Source organism: Cygnus atratus, chromosome 3 (genome assembly GCF_013377495.2).
Source record: "Cygnus atratus isolate AKBS03 ecotype Queensland, Australia chromosome 3, CAtr_DNAZoo_HiC_assembly, whole genome shotgun sequence".
Taxonomy (NCBI): Eukaryota; Metazoa; Chordata; class Aves; order Anseriformes; family Anatidae; genus Cygnus; species Cygnus atratus.
The window spans coordinates 102,564,345-102,585,705 of NC_066364.1; the positions used below are offsets into that span (position 1 = coordinate 102,564,345).

General features: G+C 42.8%; 1 protein-coding gene across 1 annotated transcript; it reads right to left on the bottom strand.

The window, feature by feature from the left end:
- Nucleotides 1-451: 451 nt before the first annotated feature.
- Nucleotides 452-16,711, bottom strand: ACBD3 (acyl-CoA binding domain containing 3). The gene is made up of 8 exons (XM_035562041.2): nucleotides 16,391-16,711; nucleotides 10,048-10,189; nucleotides 8,862-9,002; nucleotides 7,989-8,147; nucleotides 6,691-6,865; nucleotides 4,604-4,796; nucleotides 3,588-3,872; nucleotides 452-2,525 (listed from the first exon to the last, which is right to left on the bottom strand). Exons 1-8 carry the CDS (start codon nucleotides 16,653-16,655, stop codon nucleotides 2,314-2,316), a joined length of 1,572 nt encoding a protein of 523 aa, XP_035417934.1. The 5' UTR covers nucleotides 16,656-16,711; the 3' UTR covers nucleotides 452-2,313.
- Nucleotides 16,712-21,361: the final 4,650 nt, after the last annotated feature.

The following is a 21,361-nucleotide window of genomic DNA, read 5'->3' on the forward strand; positions in this document are numbered from 1 at the left end:
CAGTACTTGGCTGAGTAACTTAGAGCCAATTCACTGCTGCTGGATCCTCAGGCTCTTCAGGACCACGTAGCCAGCTCACATTGCTGCTTGAAGCTGGGCTTGGCTCATTAAACCTCAGGGGCAAATGCAGGCACGTTTCTCCCAGGCAGAAAACAAACTCACGGCTTTTGGCTGCCTGCATTCAACCTTTTCTGACACGGAAGATTGCTTTCAAAGCCAAGTGATTATGCTGTTCAAGCTGGGCTCTTCTAGTATGAATGATGCCATCTACCAAACAAGCTCGAAACATTTCTTGTAGAGAGCTTCTGGCCCAACTGATTAGGCTGCTAAAACCAGTGCATGGAACTGACTTTAAAATTGAAAGGGAAGATGACAAGCTTATGGCTATTCAGCTAAAATACATAGCAATGCCAAGGTTCCCAAATTAATAAAAAGCCAACAGTATTACAGATAAATGTATTTTAATTCGGATTAAATACTATCTCAGGGTATCTTGAAATTGCACTTGTACTGCACTAATCAACAGCCAGAGGCAATAAAAAAGTCTGAAAAAACGTAAAAGTTTAACATCGAGACATGACAGTAAGTGCTGCCATTTAAAGCAACAAACACCACTTCCAAGAACAGATATTCTTAGAGGAAAATGTCATAACAGTTTTGTATGGACAAAAATCTAAATTGAAGACTAGAAGAAATATATTAGTGCCTGCCTTTTTAAAAGTTTTTTTTTTTTTTACATTAAATACAGTTTTTCTTTAAAAGCAAGGTACTAAATTCATGGTTTATATACTGTATGTACACAAGAGCAGAACATTGTACAGTGTTTTTGGATAAAGCAGCACTAACTAGCTAAAAGCTGGTATGGTGTTGCAGAACCAAATGCAAGATGACAAATTAAGCACTCTAGGAGAAGTATCTCCATGGTTGGTGTGAGTAAAGTAAAGTATCATGTATGTACAAACTGATCATTCAGACAAATCCCCCAAACTCAACATCATTTGCTGTGGAATTATACATGCTACAGCTAATCAATGGAAATCTTACTGCAAAAACTGATCTGACAGACCCAAAGTAACCAATTCCTTTCAGTAACAAAGTGCATTACCCATGCAGAGAGCACTTCCACAAGTCATCATTGTAATGCATGACCCCCTGGGTGCAAGGCTCCAAGGAGAGTGAATGTTTACTGCATCCTCAAGTCAAGTAGCCACCTGCATTGTTCAGCTACACAAAATCTGAAATGCCCCAACCGAACCATACAAGCCATATGAACTTGAGATTAAAAGATACACTATTAAATATTTATGTGCATTCTGGCTTTCTGCAGTTACAGATTAAAGCAGAAAGTTTGCACACAGGTACCACCAGTTCAGATTAAAAGGGACTGGCAGTGATTCCCATAATTAGTGCACGTTAATTCCTACACTTCAGTAAAGCAACGTTACTGTTCTTCAGATGCACGACATGCTTCTTTCTGGCTTTAGAAAAAAACAAACAAACCAGGAAGTTGTGCAGATTTTTTTTTTTTAAACCTACCCCGTTAAAAACCCAAACTTAGAAATTGTTTGTGCCCTGGATCAAGGTCAATTGCCTCCAGAAATGACTTTTGTTCTAGGATTAGCAGCAGGGCAGAGATTAAGGTTCTACTTGTTCCCTATGTTCTCAATTGTGTTTCAGTTTATGTCTTCAGAAGAGGTTACTTGCTGTACTTCCATGATGCTGTTCATCCTTGCCTAAACTACTACACTAGTTTAAGGAACTGAACGTTTCTTCTTTGATGAGGACAGAATTGAGACAACTTGTTTCTAAACTGCATCAACTTAAATTTTCAAGTTTTAATGGTGTAAAAATCTGACATTCGATTACAGTTAAGAGAAACTTGCTACACAGCAAACTGCATCCAAATCTACCAGCTATTGATGGGACCTTTAAATTAACCGTTAACAAGGTATTCAAAGCATACAGACCTGGAAACATCAGATCACTCAGCCAGTGAACCAGCAACTTCCTTCCCCCTTTTTACATGAGGCTTGAACAAATGCAGCTGATGTGACCTTAAGCACTGGATCCAATGATTTCCATTGCTTAACTTCAATACCCAAAATGGCTGGGGAGATCCTGTGTTAAGCCCAATGCAATATGCATTAGTGTCATGGAGCAGGAAGATCCCAGTGTCTGCTTGGGCAAGTTCACACAAACCATACAGATACAGACAGGGTAAAACACAGACTCAAAAGGATCCATTATGCTTGAAGAAAATTCCAAATAAAATGACATCTTCTGCACAGCCCAGCCTCAAATACAGCCACACCTTTATCTAGTATAATAAACTCTGTAGTAAACTGTTTTTGACCGCCATAGAGAGTAGGAGTTGTCAAATTTAAGGAGATAAACTCCTCTCCCTGGGTACTGGTGGCTGCCAGCATACACTTCTTCATGACAGTCTCGTCTGTACACAGGCACTATTTCATCTAGCTGAGGCTTGTTGGCATTCTTTTTGGCTTTTTCTTCACTGCTAGTATTTTCTGTAAGAAGAAAAAAAAGCAACGGTTAACAAGGATGACTACTTTAGAAATAGGAGTCATCTTGTTTTGCAGCAGACAAGACACTACTTTGTTAGTTTAGAAATCTGATGGGCTGAAGTTCATACCAAGGCTGTGGCTAAAGCATTCAAAGGGAAGAGGAACAGTATGCATAGGTTTGTGTGTTGTGCTCCTTCATTGAAAAAGCATCAATTACTACCTCTTTAAGAAAACAATCATCAGTTTACCATTGCAATACTGCACTGGATGAAAGGCAAGTTTGACTCTGGTTCAATATAGACATTGCTTGCTTTACTCACAAGATTTACACTTTGATATAAAAACCTTCTACATGTATCTCCAACACGGCTGTGTCAGCTTGTAAGGATGTCAAGCTCTAGTTTTAAGATATTACCCCCACACTGACTGACTGCTACTGACCTTCTGACATTACTGCTAAATAATCAGCAGCAAGTATGTCCAAAAAGCTTCTGCTTCCTATGTCAGAGCAGTTCCTTCTAAGCAAGTTGCACGATGTTTTTTGCATGATGGTTTCAAAACACTGTCTTTTCTTCTGATGGTATGCCGGGCTCCCCTGTAGGTAAAGGCTAAGACCTGGGTCTTGGACAATATAAGGAACTGCTCTTCTAAGCTATTCTGAAGCCTCAAGGAAGTTTCCTCCTTAGAAAGAGTTCACGAACAGAGGGGCAGGACTTTTCTTCAGGTTTCAATGTGCAGATCTGCTATGCTGTTCTATAGCATGGGTTTCAATCTAGCCTACTCGACAGCCGAATTGGACAAGAGGGCACACTAAGTTACAAGTAATACATAAGAGAAGTATTTCCTCACCCTCAACTATTTTAACCTATCAGCGATCAAATGCAGCATCTAATGTTACTGTCAGAATTTTACTTTCTACTTAAAATTGCAGACAAGATGCCAGCTAGATGGAAGCCACGCACTGTAGAGGCTGGGAATCTAGGAAATGGCATAAGACAGTCAGTGGGGTTTTCCTGCATCACAAGTTCTGCAAGACTGGAATTTCGTATAAATAAGCGTGCTTACCTTCCTCTTCATCCTCATCATCACTGGATTCACTGACATGCACACTGACTGCAGTATTAGGGGAGTCTGTCCATTCAAAATACACCCCAAAACCAATATCATAATTGTCTGTAGCAAACTCCCAAAAGAGGTAAGACCCCTCTTCGTGAGTTGGTACTCTAACTGTAACCACTTCTCCTCGGCCCACTGTGATCACAGAGTCTGCATCCTGACGGATTTTTTCTTTGAAGTCTTTTATCTGGGGTCGTGTCCACATTGATGGAGCAGCTATCACTGGAACAGAATCTAGACAGGGGAAAGATATCCCAGTTAAGCTTTGTTTCAGTAACATATGAAGCATGCTGAAGTCTGCTTTAGGTGCACTTGAGGACCATCAGAGTTGCTTCTATTCAGACAGGGACTGCACTAGTACAGGTTTCTTACTGAGATCCAAGCAGGTCTTGAAGACTACTGATTGTGGATGAATGTAAAGAGGACAACACCCAGAAATACCAGTGATGGAAGATCTGCTGGGAGGCTACTATTCCTGCTCTACTTCCGCAGCTTCCTAGAAGCAGCTGGAGGAAGGTGGGAGATGCAAGGGGACAGCAGCCTGAACTGCACACACAACAAGGCTAAACCACAGGAAGGGCAGTAGTAACAGAGAATAAGACAACTTTATTTGAATCCCCAAGACGAAATAAATGCTCAGTTTTGACATTTGAATGCACTTTTGCACAAAACAGCTTTCTGCTAGAACTCATGCAATAAAACAGACTAAGTCAAGAGTGAAAGAAGATTCTGTATCCCATCCACTTTGCTGGAAATGCTTTTGCTGCTTCCTCTGTCCTCCCCCAAAACATCCTCTGCCTGTGCAGTGTTCTCCCTTGAGAACAACTAGACCCAGAAATCAAACCTAGCTCTTGCATAGCTCAATGAAGCCAAGCAAAGAGCCACAGTAATCATACCTAAGACATCTAAATCCTAATGAAGGCTTTTGTGATTTATCTTTTATTAAGTGATGTAGCTAGTCCTACCTTTTGGTCCATTCTCCAGTGCTTCTTCCAAAGCCTCTGGATCCAGCTCTTTTTCAGGGCTGTCTGCATGCGTACTGGCTTGCCCATTAATAGATGGGATATCCCCTTGGGCAGGTGTATTCACCTTTGATGCAGTAGTCAGAGGTGTCCCTGCTGCTGCCACGACTGCCTCCTGCTGTTTTTGTAAGGCTGCCTAAAATGAAAGAAATTAAGTGAAGAACAAACAAACAACAACAACAACAACAAAAAGTCTCCCTTTTGCAGCAGAAGTTATAAATGGAGTCACCAAATTTCCTTTCCTCCCCAATAGAAAGCTTGACATGAAACACCAGAAGCAGCACACATTAACCAGTGAGAATTACATGTACTTACTATCAGGGGAAGTCCATGTCACTTAGTAATAGTCAAATATTAGTTAGATTTCCAGATTTTAGCAATCATACAGATTCTGTCCAGGTTCACTACCAAAGCTCCATTTCAACGGAAAGTGGTGAGGTACTTTTTATAAGGTACTGTATATAGCCTTTGTGAAATTAATCATATCAGAAGATCAACCAGAAGCAATCGTGACACAACAGTACTTTTAAACTGCGCTAAGTTCCAAGGTGACTGAGGTAACAGGCATCCAAAAGGAAAGTACTCGTCAAAAGCGTTACGTAGGCTACCTGAGTCTTCAGGAACATTTAAGCAGGATTAGATAATCTTAGCTCCGTTATTGCTTCGTTTTCATTTTTTCCTCCAGCAAGCAGTGATGTCCAAGTATTGATATGAAAGATGAACTTCATTGCCTGGCAGATACATTATTTTGTAAGCCACTACAAAGGAAAGACTGTTTTGCCCTGGATCTCAGTGGGCATTAGTCTTCTCTGTGTAGAAAACAGCCAGCCATAACTGCAAGGAAGAGTGCTGGCAAGGAAAGTTTTCTTCAAGGAAAATTGGCAGCATCTCTTCAGACACCTCAGTCTCAAGGGAGCAGTATCAATTACAGAAGGCATCGAGGACAAGACTGATGAGACTGTAGCTTTCACTTACCACTATGGTACCAATGCTTTGGTGTCAAGGTGGCATTAAGCCTGAAGAGCAACTATAAAAGGGCAGAAAGCCTCTGACTTTCCTGTACCACTTCAGTTCTGCTCCTTCCGTGAACAGCTCTTAGCTGAGAGCATTGGACTCTTCAAAATACAAATGTCTTCGCAGGAAATTAGCCACTGGATTTTACCTTCAGCTCAAGGATTACAGACCTCAAGCTGGCAGATACAGGTTATTTAAGATTCAGATCCTGGCCATCGAGGTCAGACGTGCTGGAGTCTGAAGCCTGTTTTACATCTGTTTAAGACACTTACCCTGAACTTTCAAAATAAGCTTCAGAGAACACAACACGTTTTCCAGAGATGCAACATTCCTCCAAACAGAAGAGTAGCCTTTGAAGCCCACGCACAAAGTCTTTGTGCAGAAGCAAGGTCCTACTCCCACCCACTGCTACCAGAAACATGGTCTCCTTCCACCCAGACCACAAGCAGGCTATTGCAGGCAACCAAACAACTTATTAGACACTTATGTCAGACAAGATAAAAGAGGGGAGAGAAGTCAGTACTGCTGTAAGCTGATACTGCTATAAGTTGACAAAAAGGAACGATCTCAAACCCAGTAGTGGCGTGACTGTGCTACATGCATGTTCGACTAGAAACAATGCCAACCAAAGCCTGCTGCTCTGCAGATCCTCAGATGTGATACATATTTCGAGAAGCACTTGAACAGGGTTGTTCATACTCACTGCACTGGTGCATACCCCCATATAATTGGGCATAAAATAGATGCTGCAGCAAAGCACTTAACATTTTGTTTCCAGGAATTGTATCAAAGTGGTTAATAGATGCTGCTTAGAATTTTCTTAACTAATGGCTGCTTCAGAAAACTACTTGAAAAGACAAAGAGGCTTTGGAGTCTGGAACTGAAGCATTAGTCACTAGAACACTCTTTCTCCTCCTTCTAGCAATTAGCTTTTCAAGGAGATAAAAGTAGGCAAGTTAACATCTCCCAAGGAGACTATAACACAAAATCCAAGTTTCTCAGCTGGTCTGTCATACCTGTTGCTGTGCAAGCTGGACTTGATACAACTGCTGCATGTATTGTTGATAATGCTGTTCTTGAAGCTGTCGAATTAGTATCTGCTGCTGCTCATAGTTGCCTGGATACTGCTGGGCTGCGTACTGCTGGAACTGCATGGCAGTCTGGGAATTCAGTGCTGCCATGATCTGTTGCCTGCATTAGTGGGAAGAGAGTATGAAGATTACAAACAGCTGAGGTCATTGGGAAATTCCTGTACTTAGGTTATTTAAGTGACATCCAATTCAATTTCTGCAAAAAAAATGAAACAAATCTACATAACACAGCAGAGCCCAGAGGTATATGCAAACGTGAGTTTTGTCTAAAAATATGCTGAGAATATAGGACTGAGCAACAGTTTCTACCTAATACTTTGACAACATCAAGTGTTAAAAAAAAAATCAAGAGCTCTTAGAGAATTCTCTATCTATAGTCCAATAAAGAGGTAGTGCTAGAAAAACATTACTAAATTTCTCAAACAACCAAGGGGAAAAAAATCCCACATCTTTTTCCTCCAGAAAACATGCAGAAACCATCCTAGCAGCCCTTCTACAAACAGTAGTAAGAAGAGGCCCACTGTGGTGCTGCATGTCAATATTTTTTGTTAAATCTAAAAACACTTCATATTACCACCTTAATTTCCCAAGACACTGTGCAACCATATGAAGAGCATGACTGACCGTGGCCTAATTCACAAACAGAAAAAAGCTGCCAAATAGGACATCTGCATTTCCAACAAACTGAACTGCTGAAACTTCAGGAGAAACACATGGGTTCATCAAGCACAGGCTCAGTTTTCCTCCCCTCTCCAAAAGAGGAACAGAAATTGTATAGTAAGAACTACCACCTAGACCCAGGGTTCATTTTTTCCCTCATGTGTTACATTCATCAATGACCAGCTATTGATACTTCAGAGGAAGATAAAAGTATCATGCAAACTTAATAGTTCTTTCCTTCCTATCCTTCTTTCTTGCCCTCCTCTAACACATTTCATGAGGTGCATGCAGTCCTTGAACACACAGATCTCCAGAGATTCTCTTCAAACAAGATCTCTCTGGCAATTTTAGCTGAGAAGACTGCATACAATAACATGTTGGGATAGTTATTCTCTGCAGACTGTATGCCTCTTAACTAAGAACTGCAAGTGTCACTGCTAGACTACAGTGCTCTGGAACTTCAGGTATTCAATGCTACCATAACTATTTAAATAGTTAGATAGAATTGTCTCAAGTGCAAGACAGGTACTTTCTTTCAAGTGTTGTTTATTTCAACTACTCACTTTTGTTGTTCCATCCGAAGCCGTTCCTCCTCTATTCTCCTCCTCTCTTCTTCTTCTCTTCTCAGTCTCTCTTCTTCCTCTCGCCTACGTTTTTCTTCTTCTTTTTGTAAACGCTCACGCTCCTCTTCTTCACGGCGCCTTCGTTCTTCTTCTTCTCTTCTGCAACATCCACTCAGTAAGATATTGAAATATTTCTACAACCCTAGGATGAGCTATTTTCAGCATGCTGTAACCTGCCTTTTGCCTACCCCAAAAAAAAGCTTTTCATTTGGCATCATCTCCCACTTCAACTTGACTGGAGAAGTGTCTTATTGCATACCAAAATAAAACCTTACTGTTTGGTCTTACTGCACTACGCAGTATGACAAACGTGAATTGTGTGTTTTAATTTGATATCCACTCTAACCTATTACTATACGACCTGTAGCAAAAAACTGTAGAAAAAGCTTCTGGAAGAAGTCTTCAAGGCTTCCAAGTTGTAATATATGTTCAATAATCACAGAGATACTACTATTTAATAATCACATGATTTATAAAGAATAGTACAGGACATCCTTTCTTTCAGTATGGGTTAGCAACTTGATAAAAGTTTCAAGTATCTGAAAATTTCATTTTCTATACGTTTAATATACTGACGTACCAGAGCAGATATTTTGTGAAGTGCATATTTCTTAAAAAGATCACAGTATCACCACATTTTAAAAAAATCTTATGTTCTAGTTATATTCACCTGAGAAAAAAATCATTAATTGCTGGCAACGTACAAAGACTTCGAGAGCAACTGGTTACCAACAGCCACCCGAACTTCAAGCATTTCTCTTCCCGAAGTGATTTCATCAAACCTAAGCTAGATGCAGCAGTGAAAAACATTACCTTTTCTTTTCTTGTTCTTCTTTTTCTATCTTGTGTGAAGTAACATACGTTGAGAACAAGTGGCAGCACCTATTTAGGAGCTTAACAAATTCTGTCATAGCTTCTTGTTTTGACATGTTTCCAAGGGCAGCCCATTCCTTCCTGGGGGGCGTAAGAGAAGGGGAGAGAAAAGATGAACAGGTGGCTCAACTCTTTGCAAGTCAGCAGTGAACTCAGAAAACACAGAAAAGGAAGAACAGTTGGGAGACCAAGGACCAAAGTTTAGTATGTGGCATTTCAGAGAATCAACAACTTTTCCCTCAAAACAGATCTTAAACCTGCAGATTTCAGTGCTCTCTTCTACCTGAACAACCATTTCAAACAGACATATCCGAGTGCTTATATGAAATCTAATACATACCATCAGCCAACCCTACTTAGAATTCTAAATAGTGTCCAAAAACTTCCAAGGCACAAGGAAACTGGAAGATGAGTCTTATTTTCACCCTTCTTCCGCTCCAGCTTGTGGAAAAAATGTGTACGCTTTCCCAGATGAGCAAACACAGTAACAACTATTGATTAAAGTTCTCAACCTAATTGAATGCAACAGCTTGCTTCTTTCTAAAGAATGGCTACATCTCTTTGAGCAAAAACAGTGCACTGGGTCCAGCTCTGAGAGGCAAAATACAACACAGGACTGCCCTTCTCCACCAGAAATAGCATCAAACAACAAGAAAACTGTAGGCAGAGACTGCCCTGACCTCACCTACATTTACTAGACTGAATGCAACATGTATCTAATTTCAGAAATTATCCTCAGTGTTAACAGGAAAGTTATAGCAAATGCTGTTACCACTGGCAAAAGACTTGTCCTGTTGCAGCCCTGATGTGAAATTAGGAGGAGGAAACTTGGGCCTGCACGTTCATGCAGACCTGACAGTCTTTAAACTGCTATGAGAAACCAGACCTCAGCACAAGAGCTTCTCCCAGAGTGGTTTAAAAAAAAACTCAGTAATTGCCTGATAACTCCTTTACTAAACAGTGACTCATATTTCTAAGATGTATTTGAAAAGGCTGCTCTCACATTCCACTACCATCCACCCATATTGAGGCAACCCACATACTTTTCTTATTGTCGAAATTAGGAGGCATTTACTTCAGACAGGAAAAGCAGAGTTATGATCAAGGAAGGCAACAGGCCTTTTACCTTCTATCGTTCCCCAGCACATCAAAGAATCCAACTTCAGGGCAAGTGTCAGGGTTGTAAGGTCCCAGCAGAACCTGCTTGTGCAGCGCCACAAGTTTGAGTTTTTCTTCATATGTTGGATGAAAGGCTTTGCCATCTTTTTCTGTAGGGTAAGAGAAAGTTTCACTGTTGTGATTAATTCGTTAAGCACAAGACAGCAGAGTATTTTGTATAAACAATCACAACCTCTTCTCTAAGAAAAGGAAATGAAGACAAGTCATTAAAGGTTAGACAACTGAAGTCGATTCAAGTAAAACAATTTGTCCAGAAGAAACACATCTAACTTCAGCTGCTGAAACTTAACTCTGAAGTGTTTTTATCATGCTATCTAAAGTGAATCTTAGCTAGTAAGTTATCACAAATATTTATGTTAATTAATGACCATCATACCATATGGACCTATATTGCCAAAACTCTTAAAAGCTTAACTTGATTTCAAACATGTCTGCCAAGTGTATTGTAATGTGGATAGGAGGGATTTTCTACAGAAAGATGTGACTTTATTTATTTATTTAACTTTATAAATAGCTCTTCTTCCATACTCTTCACATTAGTGAATGCAGAACAAGCACGGTTAAAGGCAAGAAAGACTGTAGAGAGAAAAATTATAACTATGGGAAAGTTTTCCTTGAGGCAATTTGATTGCTGCACTTTGCCCAGGCAGCTGGAATAATTCCTCACAGTGAGAAATTTTAGAGGTGACTTAACCAGCACCAGTGCGTATAGAGAGCTCTGGCCATAAGATACAGGCAGCATAAACCAAAACAGTATCACAATTCCAGGGGCTCCACACCAACACCTTCTAAAGCAAATTTGGTTAGATCCCATCAAGCCATTTACCGGTGGGAAAAAGTTGCATTGATTTAAAATGATAGTTGAATTAGTCAACTAGGACTTGCCTCAGCCCATCTAACAAACTGTCGTAACAAGAAACAGACACCCCTATATGCAATTACTTGGTGAAAAAAAAGACCCTTTTCTTGAGCAGGAAACCCAAACGAATAAGCATCACCTCTTTTGGGAAGGACTGAAATGAGGAAGCTGTTATCAGAGGTAAACAACAGTAGTACAGTCACGTGAAACACGTAACTGCTCTGCGCTCAGTCAGGAGTCACAGCACGGCTGCCACTAATTTCCAGCTCTCCTTTACCATAAAGGTCACTTCGGATCAAGTTGCCCAGAGCCCAGAACTGAACAGTTCAATTCATTCTCAGACATTCAAGTTGACACACTAAGAAACTGCTCAGCTGATGATCGTAAATAGAATCATTAACAGGAAAAGAAAAATCTCAGAACAGAAGGGCAGGGAAAACCCCTCCCCTGGGGCTTGCTGAAAATACTGCTATCAGTTGGTATTTCTGAAAACTGAGAATCAGAGACAACCCCAGAGGAAAAGCGTTTGCATATCACAGCAAGATTTTTTTTTCTTGACAAAGTTTAGTATGTTACTGGACTTATTCAGCTAAAATATCACACAGAACAACTGTGCACATACCATTAGCTTTTAAGCCTGAATCAAATTAGGAAGGTAGACATTTAATCACTTCTTAGCCATTCCTAGAGGTTCACTTCACTCTTTCAGAATCTAAAATTATTCGCTTTTTTCCTGGCATCACAGAATCTTTCAGCAAATATCTATTCCAGCTTCAAAAAACAGAAGGCTTTGTGCACAGAAGTACCTATTCCTGAAAATACACCCCCCCTCTAATCCCATCAGGTAAAGAGTGACCCAGACTCTACCCAGTGGTATCCGGTGAAAAGACGAGAGACAGCAAACAAATTGAAATACAGGACATTCGACTTAAGTATAAGAGGTGGCCTTTTTCCGCCCTCTTTGCTGGGCGAGTGATCAGCCACAGGCACAAGTTGCCCGTAGAGGCTGAGGAGCCTTCATTCTTGGAGATATTCAAAATCCAAATGGACACAGTCCTGAGAAGGCTGCTCTTGCCAAGCCCTGGAGGTCCCTTCCCACCCCAGCAAGCCTGTGATCCTTAAAAGATGCCAACTACCACGTCCTGCAACTCCACCCCTGATACAGCACTTTTTGCAATGAAGCCAGCAGAGGTAAGCTCTCTCCCTGGTCTCAGGTCTTACCACCCAGACACCCAAGGAGCCCGTTGGCTTTTCCTCAGTTCCAAGCACTTTGCACTTCCATTAACCTTTATAAACAGCAGACACTTGGAAATCACACTTAGTACCCCAGGGCTACATGCTTAAAACCAAGTCAGTTCACAAAGGGTACCGAAGTGAAGCTGTTGCTAGGCTTCTGCGAGAGGCATGCCTCTCAAGGGGTCGCTGCAGCACCACTTACCTTGCACAACCTGTGTACCTGTACGGGTCTGCCAGAAACACTGCTGCTCACTCTGCTGGACTGATGCCTAAGCCAGCTGACACAAGTATTTGTATTCACTTTTGAACAGGGTTAAAGCAGAAAAAGAGATGATTTCCTTGGGCAGCTGAGTGCAGCACACCTGCATTTTCACAGAACTGAGAAGTCAGACCTGAAGGCCTAACAAGGGAAGGCAAAAATCTGCATTTACAAAGAACAGGAACCCCAGGGAAGAAGAACGAACAAGCTAAATAAGAGATGAAAACAGACCAAAAAAATGAAGAGGCAGGCATTCAGCAACTTGTAGATAATACAGATCAGAAGCAAACTCTTGAAGTATTTGGAGCCAGTCAAGAGAGAGTAGCCATATGTTAACCATTTTTCAGTTGAATTCTTAGGCAGAAACCATGCTGTACAATTACCCTGAAGATTTAGAAATGCTGCAAGTTGACCTGAACCCATCTGCAGAGTTAAATGTGCCAAAAAAGAGTCTTAGTGAGTGCAGATAAGCAGAAGTGCCAAATTCATTCAAGTATCCATGACTGTATCATTCAAGTAGGTACTACCCACGGATCTTACACAGCTGACAGGAAACTTAGGAATATCAAACAGCTCTAAGGGACACAATAAGAAATCCAGACGATGTGCACAGAAATAGGTGGGGAGACCGGAGGGGACAGATACACTCGGCTGAATATTCCTGAAGAACAGTACATGGGAAGCCAAGGACATTCCTTACAGTAGAGGTAGTTGACAGGGGCTTGAACACCACCGTTTGTATTTGCATACACCAAAAGATGAAGTCATCCCAATAACTACTAATGAAAAGCACATAATGGAGATTTATGTTGCTATATGGCACTGTGCTACTGGACTGAACTGGTATGAAACCACAAATTCAGGCTCCAGGGAGCTTAACAAATATGATTCAGAAAACACTGCATCATGCAGTGTACTTTCTAACTTCAGATTTTTCCTTCCTGTAAGGAACACTGCACAATCTGCTGCAACTTCCACTCCAGCTCATCTACTGTGCTCACCCTAAATGCTTAATTCCCACAGAACGGCACTCAGTCCCAGGCAAACAAGGAAACAGTCTGAAGTGTCATTTGTCACCTTGTAGCTTTTAAAAGCCAGTATCACATATGTCAATGCTATTCATTTGCAGTGTTTTAATGAGCAAAACTAAAACCAAGAAACATGAGAACTGCTTACTTTGGTCTGCAGGCAGTGATTCCACCTCTTACACTTGTAATTCTTTTTTTCCTGAAGATGCTCTGCATCAACAGGAGCGTTACCAATCAATCCTTCCTATTAAATCTGATCGAAGCTTAACTTTATAAAAAATGTAGATATATTATAGGGTTTTTCCTTTTTTTTAGGCAAGAATCTACTTAACTAATGAACTACAACCATGCCATCAAATCAGCACACCAAAAATGAGGTCAAAATTCATTCTGAATGCTATATTGCTGAGTTGAAGATGCGCTCCTGTTAGGATAAGAGGAAATAACTTGGAGTAGTTAAACAAAGTTGGAGTACTTACAGCACCAGGACAGCTTTTACATTGCAAAGTGACATGGTTTGTACAGTCTGCCCAGATAAGCAGCACTGCAAGTCACTTCAGACAATGCATGCACACTTCAGGGACAGTCATATATTAAAGGCTGCGTAAAATGGCATTTCAATCACATAACAAAGAAAAATTGTAAAGCCAGTTGATATTGGAAAAGATTTGCTGGCAGAGCTATGCAAGCTACCCCCTCCTACAGCAGGGGACAGCTAACACCTTGAACAGATCACCTGCACTGACAGTTCCCAGCTCCACAAGCAAAAGCAGCTGTCAGAGACACTCCTCTGTCAACTGCCTCTGTCTTTCTTTTATCAGAGACAGACTAAAGTAGCTTTCGAGGCTCTTTAATATCCTAGCCTATTTTCAGTTGTGTTTTTCACTGTGTTTACACGCACTCCCACCCTGTCTTGGCTCTGAGCAATTCTGCAATATGCCACCACAGACAAGCATTAGCAGTCATTGTAATACCTAACTCTGAAGTGTTTTGATCAAAATCAGCTTTCTAGGAAGAGAGTGCATTACGAGTTACAACCAGAGAACTCAGTCTATACGCTGAAACAGAAAAGAAGCTACTGAACTGGTGATCACCACTTACCTCTGACATCCAGCAACTTCCTTGGTATCCCCCCTGCTCAAGCTCCCCCCACCCCAACAGCCGCAGTTAACCCAGATACCAACCTCCCCACGGGCTGCCTTTAGTCACTAGCTTGCCTCACAGTAGCTGTATGGTAAGTTAGTATCATACGCTGAAGCACTGGTACCAAATGGCTTTAAGACGGATCAGGTTTTTCAAAGATTTCCCCACCACCACCTCCGTATCAACATGGCGTAGAAGAACGATCAGAAAACAAGCATTCAGAATTCATCCCTGTCGACACACGGCAGCCTTCAGATCCCGAGTGTGTTCCTTTCTGAAGTAAAGGAGGAATTTGTTCCTCAGCATCTACAAGGCTGCCCACTCCCACCGCTGTTTTGACAGCGGATAAATCAAAATAATTCAGAAACAAAGCCAATTACTTTCAGAGTCATACAGATATAGAACGAGCTAGCAGAATCAGTAATCTGAGTATTATAAGCTCCTGTAGCTCATCATCACATCTATAAATAAAAACACTCGTGTTACACCAGTTTCAGCAAAAAAAAGTACACATGAAGATAGAGGCAATGACTTTGCATGACTTATTCTAGCCATAAGGCCAGAGGAGCATGGTCTTCATTTGGAAAGTCTGACAGTTTCATACAAGGCGGAAAGTTCTCTTATGAACAAAACTGTGCCCTGCAAGGAATTGCGGAGGGCTAAAGAGCAGCAATAAATTGCAGATGAGCTTTTAACAAAAGGAAGGCAACAAAGAAACTGAGACAAAATGAAATGCACCACAATGACCTATAACCTAGAAACAAGAATTCTCACCGTTCAAAAGGAGTTAAATGCAAAGGACGCGTATTAAGAGATGAGACGTAATAGACATACACTAGGTAAGCCCAAGCACAGCATGGAATTTCTCTACTGTCGATACCGGTTTCATCAGATTATTAAGCCGAGGACAAAATGAAATCACAGTTAGACTGAGATGAGGAATTTGCTACTGCAGAACCATTTTTCTGCATCATGTTTTAAGAACAAACACTCATTAAGAAACTAAAACCCTCCCAAGCAGCTCGTTGTACAGAGTGGCAAGAGACAGAAATTACAGTGCTCCCAGCCTAATACGTGGTGGCAGCAGCTCCTGACACACAAAACCGAGACCTTTAGGATTCAGAGATTCTTACAAAAAAAAAATCTATATTAGGATTTAAAATGCTTTGTGAAAGTAAATAAGAACAGGGCCAGGACTCAGAACGCTGCTTATAGCTTTACATGCTAACAGCTATTGGGGTGTAAGTCAGCCAAAGTGATGAAAAAAGATGACTGTCCTCCCAGCTTTCTACCTGCTGGTATATTTGCCCTCTGATATACCCGCAGCTCTGCCGTGGGTCACCCCACACCAGACCACCACCCGACCAACCTTCACAAGTACAGAGTAAAATCGTCTTTAACACGGGCACCCCGCTATCCTCTGCCCTTCGTTAGGCGGCTGCAGCTCCAAAGCCAGCAGTGACACCCAGCTGAGGGGCTCAACGGCTGCCGCACAACCTAACAGCACAGCGAGCGCCTCTCTTCCTCAACCACCGCACCACTGCCTTCCTACTGACAAAACCACGCGTGGCGAGGTGCCTCCAGCTCCCTGCAGGGACAAACCTGAGCGCTGGGCTCGCTTTTTGCGCCGTGTCTAATCCGAGCGGCACGAACCCCCCCAACACCTCAGCCCGGCGCCGCCCGCCCCGCGCCCCCCGGGAGCCCGCGGCTCCGCCCGGCTCCGAGCGGCCCGGGGCCGGCCGCCGCCTCCCTTCCCGGCGCCTACCCTTGAAGAAGCGCAGCGCCAGCCCGTACAGCTCCTCCAGCGCGAAGCCCCAGCGCCGCTCCGGGCTCAGCGCCGTCTCCTCCGCCGCCGCCTCGCCGCCGGCCTCCGCCTGGCCCTGGCAGCCGGGCCCCGCTCGGCTCCTCCCCGCGGCCGGGTCGCCCTGCCCCGGCCTCGCTTCGCAGGGCGGCGGCGCCTCGGCGTTGGGGCTGAGCGTCAGCCCGTCCACGGACACCTCCAGGCGGCCCGAGCCCAGCGCCGCCGCCATCCTCCGGCTCCGCTGCGGCGGCCACGTCCCGACTTCCCGTCCCCTCCGACCCGGATCTTCCGGGCCCGCCCCGCCCGAAGCCAGCGGCCGCCCCCCCGCGGCACCTGAGGGGAAGGAGGGAGGCGGGCGGCCGTGGCTGCCGTCAGCCGCCTGCCCCCGTGGCTGTGGGGCGCTGCCCGCAGTAACCCAGCTACCTAGCCCCGTGCTGCGCCAGGGGACAGCCCCGTGCGCCTCTGTCCCCAGTGCGAGCAGCCCTCGTCACAGCGCTTCGCGGAAGCCTTGGTCACGTTTCTCACCGAAACACAGGATGCACTCGCTATCCGTGCCCGATGTTTAATGAAACCACCGCAGGGAGAACCAAACACGAGAGAAAAGCAAGCGACTCCGCTTCCTCCTGAGCCTCAGGGGCACAGTGAGGAGCCCACCGTCTGCAGGTCCTCGCTGGCCTGCCGCCAGTTTCCTAGGTTGTGTGGCATGGAGCTGCTCCTGCTGCCCGGGGTTTTATCTTCGTTCGAGGCAGCTTTATATCCACCTGCTGATTGCCCAGGAATGCTGCTGAAGAGATCTTATAAAGTCATGCTTGTAAAGTGTTCTGAAGCCTTTGGATGAAAGAAGAAATGTAAAGTTGTACTCACTTAATTTCCAGTTTGTATTTCTTGAAAGAGTGAATGCCAAACAGGACGCTTTATTAGAAACGTGTAGAGAAAGGCAGAATTTAACTCAGATGATGATTGATCTAAGCTTCAATAAATATTTTACAACCAATCAGAAGTCCTTTGTAGCGTGTTCAATAGCTTTTGTTTTCCTTTTGGTTAAGGACCACAAACAACACTGTACTGTTTGCTTTATCCTAAAACTACAGAACAAGGTTGTATCATCCCCCTCTGACAATTTTTGCTTTCCAGGGCATGCAGTTCCCTGTACTGACTCTGCTGCTATCTTGTGTACCAGGCTATCAGCAGCACAGATAATTTTATCTCCTCATGCCTGCACCCTGCTTTACAAAATCTGGCATCTCAGTATCAGCTTCACTTTAAGATTTGTTAGTTCATCTATAAAGTTACTTGTATTAAAATATCTATTTTCAAAGTTTTGGTCTGACGCATTTCCTGCTTGGTTTGCAGAGTTTGTACTTCATAAATATTTTATTTTGCATTAATTTTACAGTTTAATCCACAGTGAGATTAATCTTAAAATTTCTGCTTTAAGAAGCTTTGAGTTCTTTATCCTAAATGCATCCTTCAGGTAAAAGAAACAGACGTCCTTAATGATCCCCACAGGGTTTGCTACATTTCACCCAAATGGAAGGAAATATTTATTTCATTTTATATACCAGCAAAACCAGAGGTGTTACTGCTTCATGGTAGGAGCTGCTTGAAACTGGACAGCCCTTAGTTTGCCTTCATGTTTGGAGGCCTAGCTAAATCCAAGCTAAATCCACAAGCATCTTGCTTGACGAGCTGATTTGGAGAATAATCACAGAAAACTGATTTGTTTCCTAACAGGATCTCTTCTGTAGCAAATGTTTGGTACATTTAGCAAATGTGTGACTATTCCTCTCTTCTCCTGCCAGCAGCAGAGGTTTGCCCTCAGTGGCTCCCTGCCTGCCCTACCCCTAGCACAGCTGTCTAGTGAGCATGGAGTAGACCTGCTACATCCACTCTCCTCTGTTTCACACTGTTTCCGAGTCCTATTTACAGAGACAGATACGCAGTGTCAGTATAAATGCTGTGATGTGCAACTAGCAGACAGGCTGAGTGCCTGATCAGGTATAGGAAGGGGAAAAGCTGTAATACAAAATACTAGAAAAAAAATGCAGGTTGAGATTTTCCATCAGGAAATCCTGTCTGGAATAATGTAATAACAAATGAAGAAATATTTTCCCAGAGTTACCAATAATTTATATCTTTGAGAAAACCGTTAGCTTAATTCATGGTTAAGACGAAGATGCTATGTTCGGTCAGTAAATAATTTATTTCTTGTAAAAGTTGGTTATGCATGGCAAATGAAATACAGAAGAAATTCAGGTCCCAGAGGGGTAGTCTAGTCCAGCAACAGTGGCCTCCGCTAGGAAACGTAGTCCTAGAAACTTTTTGTATAATAAATTAATTATTTAATTGAAGCTGGTAAATGTTTAACAGTGAAAAATAGCAGTATTTGCAACTGTACAGTAAAACATTAAAATATTCATGGGGCACAAGTCTGACTTAAACTAACTCTTCCTGGTACTCACAAGTACCAAGACCATCATCAGTCCTTCTTCCCAAGGTGCCCATGGGTGAAATATGTGTGTTCCTGGCCACTGGGGCTGTGCTTTAAAGGAGTCCCACTGGCACAGTGGCTTCTTGCTGGGGAAGGAGCCTTGCTTTGTAAAATGTTGCCTGATGTGTTGTTTGCTAGAGCAAGAGCTGCTAAATATTTGGTTATCTTAAATGAACATCTCTGAGCAGTTAGATCTGGCACTGCATTAGAGGCTCAGAAATGTAAATCATTCACTATGAAAATATTGTTATCAGCTTTGCAGGAATGGCTACGTTAAATAAAACAGGTATCAACATCGTTCCCAGCCCTACTGTTGTCATACCAGCCCAGAGCTCCTGTGCTTCAGGACTACGCTAGAACACTTTGAATCTGTTTCTGCAAGACCTCCACCATTGTCACCTCCAGAACTAATAGTTTCAGTTTTACTAAGAAATAATGAAATCTCGAGAAACAGAGGAAAAAAAAAAGTTATTTTTTGAGTAGAAACCCGTATGTAATTTGGGTTGATGCCTGAAAATAACCACAATACTCTTCTATTTTTCCTTTAAGAGGTCTCCTCTAAAGCACGGTCTAATCTTGCCTTGCACACAAGAACAAACAGTGCTGTGTGTTTCACATCCTGTTAGACAACTCTGAAAGTCTGCAGTACAGTTGCAATCTTGAAAACATGTTCTGGTCCCTTCTGGGACCTCTTTACAGCAGGGTGGATAATACCTGTCTCTGCTTTGAAGGTAACAGTTCACTGTGCTGCCGCCTTGCATTTATGTAGTAATTTATGGTGACATGCACACCGACTTCTTTAAATTATTACATGAGCTGCAGAATAACAGTTAATCAGATGTAGGGTCTGGCAATACCTTTTTAGCAGTGTCAGCAAACTGCTGAAAACAGGTTTATTGACAGAGTGCTAGAGAGACTCATGAGGAAAAATGCACGTGCTAAAGTCCGTCTTCGCGTAATATTGCCATTTTGACAGCAAGCAAACATCCTTTAGGAGGATGCAGTTATAACAGATACTGGCGTTCAGTCTGATAAAATAAACTATAGCAGTTTAATATATCTTATGCTGATACAATTCTATCTGCAGGAGTAGAGTAACCGATCACGCCTTTTACAGGCACTTGCTGAGAGAAGTACAGCACTGTTATCAAGAAGTCTTTACTAAATGAGATATGGCCAGGAATTTGAGCACTTCCTGAATTTAACCAACTCCTCTAATAAACTCATTTTACAGTAGAGAGGACATGGAAATTGGTGCAATTAGCAATTGCATTTTTGGCTGCCTGCCCAGAAAAAAACTGTGAATCAACAGCCGGAACAATGATTTCCACCCATATAAGTTCAGAGCACCTCTCTCGGTGCTCTTTTAAAACACCTCCAGGAGGGTACTGACCTCTGAGTCAGCGTCTAAACCCAGCTAGCACGTGTCCCCAGTGGGAGACCCCTGCAGAGCCAGTAAAACCCTGCCCTGAGTTCTCCTGATGTTCTGGGTATATCCTCCTCTGCGCTTTGCTGTTGTACCAGCTTCTTCTCTCCTGTGTCCTCCTTTTGGATTTATTTTAAAATGAACTGTATCTGCCTTTCGGCCTCCAACCCACCCAATAGCACAGGAAATAATAGGCAGCAAAGTGCCTTTGTTGCAAAACTGTTTGCTGACCCTCCTGCCTGTGTCTGGGGAAGAGCGGGGCTGTGTGTGCAACATGCAGTGCTATTCATGCCACTCTCTTCCATTCAGCAGTCAGGAGGATAACATACCTTTCAAAAGAATGCATTAAACCTGTAAACCTGTCCTTCTTCATCTAATGGTCAGGTGCACACTTTTCAATGAAGAATCTGCTCAGCTGTGGCTCTCTTTTCTTTTCTCTTCTTTTTTTTTTTTCCTGGTTTGGGTTAAATTGAGAATGAGTTCTCATGAAATGGCTGCTGTCGTAAGGAGCCACACAGCACACCACACAGTCCCATCAGCATCCCTGTACCAGCTTTTATGCTCATCCCACCTCTCTCCTTCACCTAGTTAAGCAGGCAGAAAACTATTTGCTTTCTAGGTGCTGGGTTAGTTTATTGCTGGCTTAGAGAGCAGGCCTAGTTCGCTGAGGGTTCAAACAAGCACTGGAGGTGGCGGGAGCAAGCTACTGGGAGCAGGGAAAGGAAGACGAGAGCAGGTTGTCCTTTCATGGACAGCTTGCAGTTAGAGCTGCGAGCTAATGCTAAATAGTGGTGGTTTCACTACTGCTCCTACCTGCGTCCTCCATCCCTCTTTCGTGTGCCGAATCTAGCAATGGAGCAACTCCTGTGTGAGTTGATGCAGCTGGCTGATCTAGACAAAAACTATTCATTTTTATGGCACAGTTAGTTTTCTGCTGTTAACAGTCAGATGAACAGAATTGCCCTGTGGCCACACAGCCACTAGATGCAGTGTAAGGAAAGTAATGTAAATGGGAAAC

Coding starts and splice junctions, on each gene's coding strand:
- ACBD3 (XM_035562041.2), bottom strand. CDS start 16,655: ATGGCGGCGGCGCTGGGCTCGGGCCGCCTGGAGGTGTCCGTGGACGGG. Junction 4,797..6,690: donor TCCAGCTTGCACAGCAACAG/GTATGACAGACC, acceptor CTTTCATTTTAG/GCAGCCTTACAAAAACAGCA. Junction 3,873..4,603: donor ACTGGAGAATGGACCAAAAG/GTAGGACTAGCT, acceptor TCCCCTGTCTAG/ATTCTGTTCCAGTGATAGCT.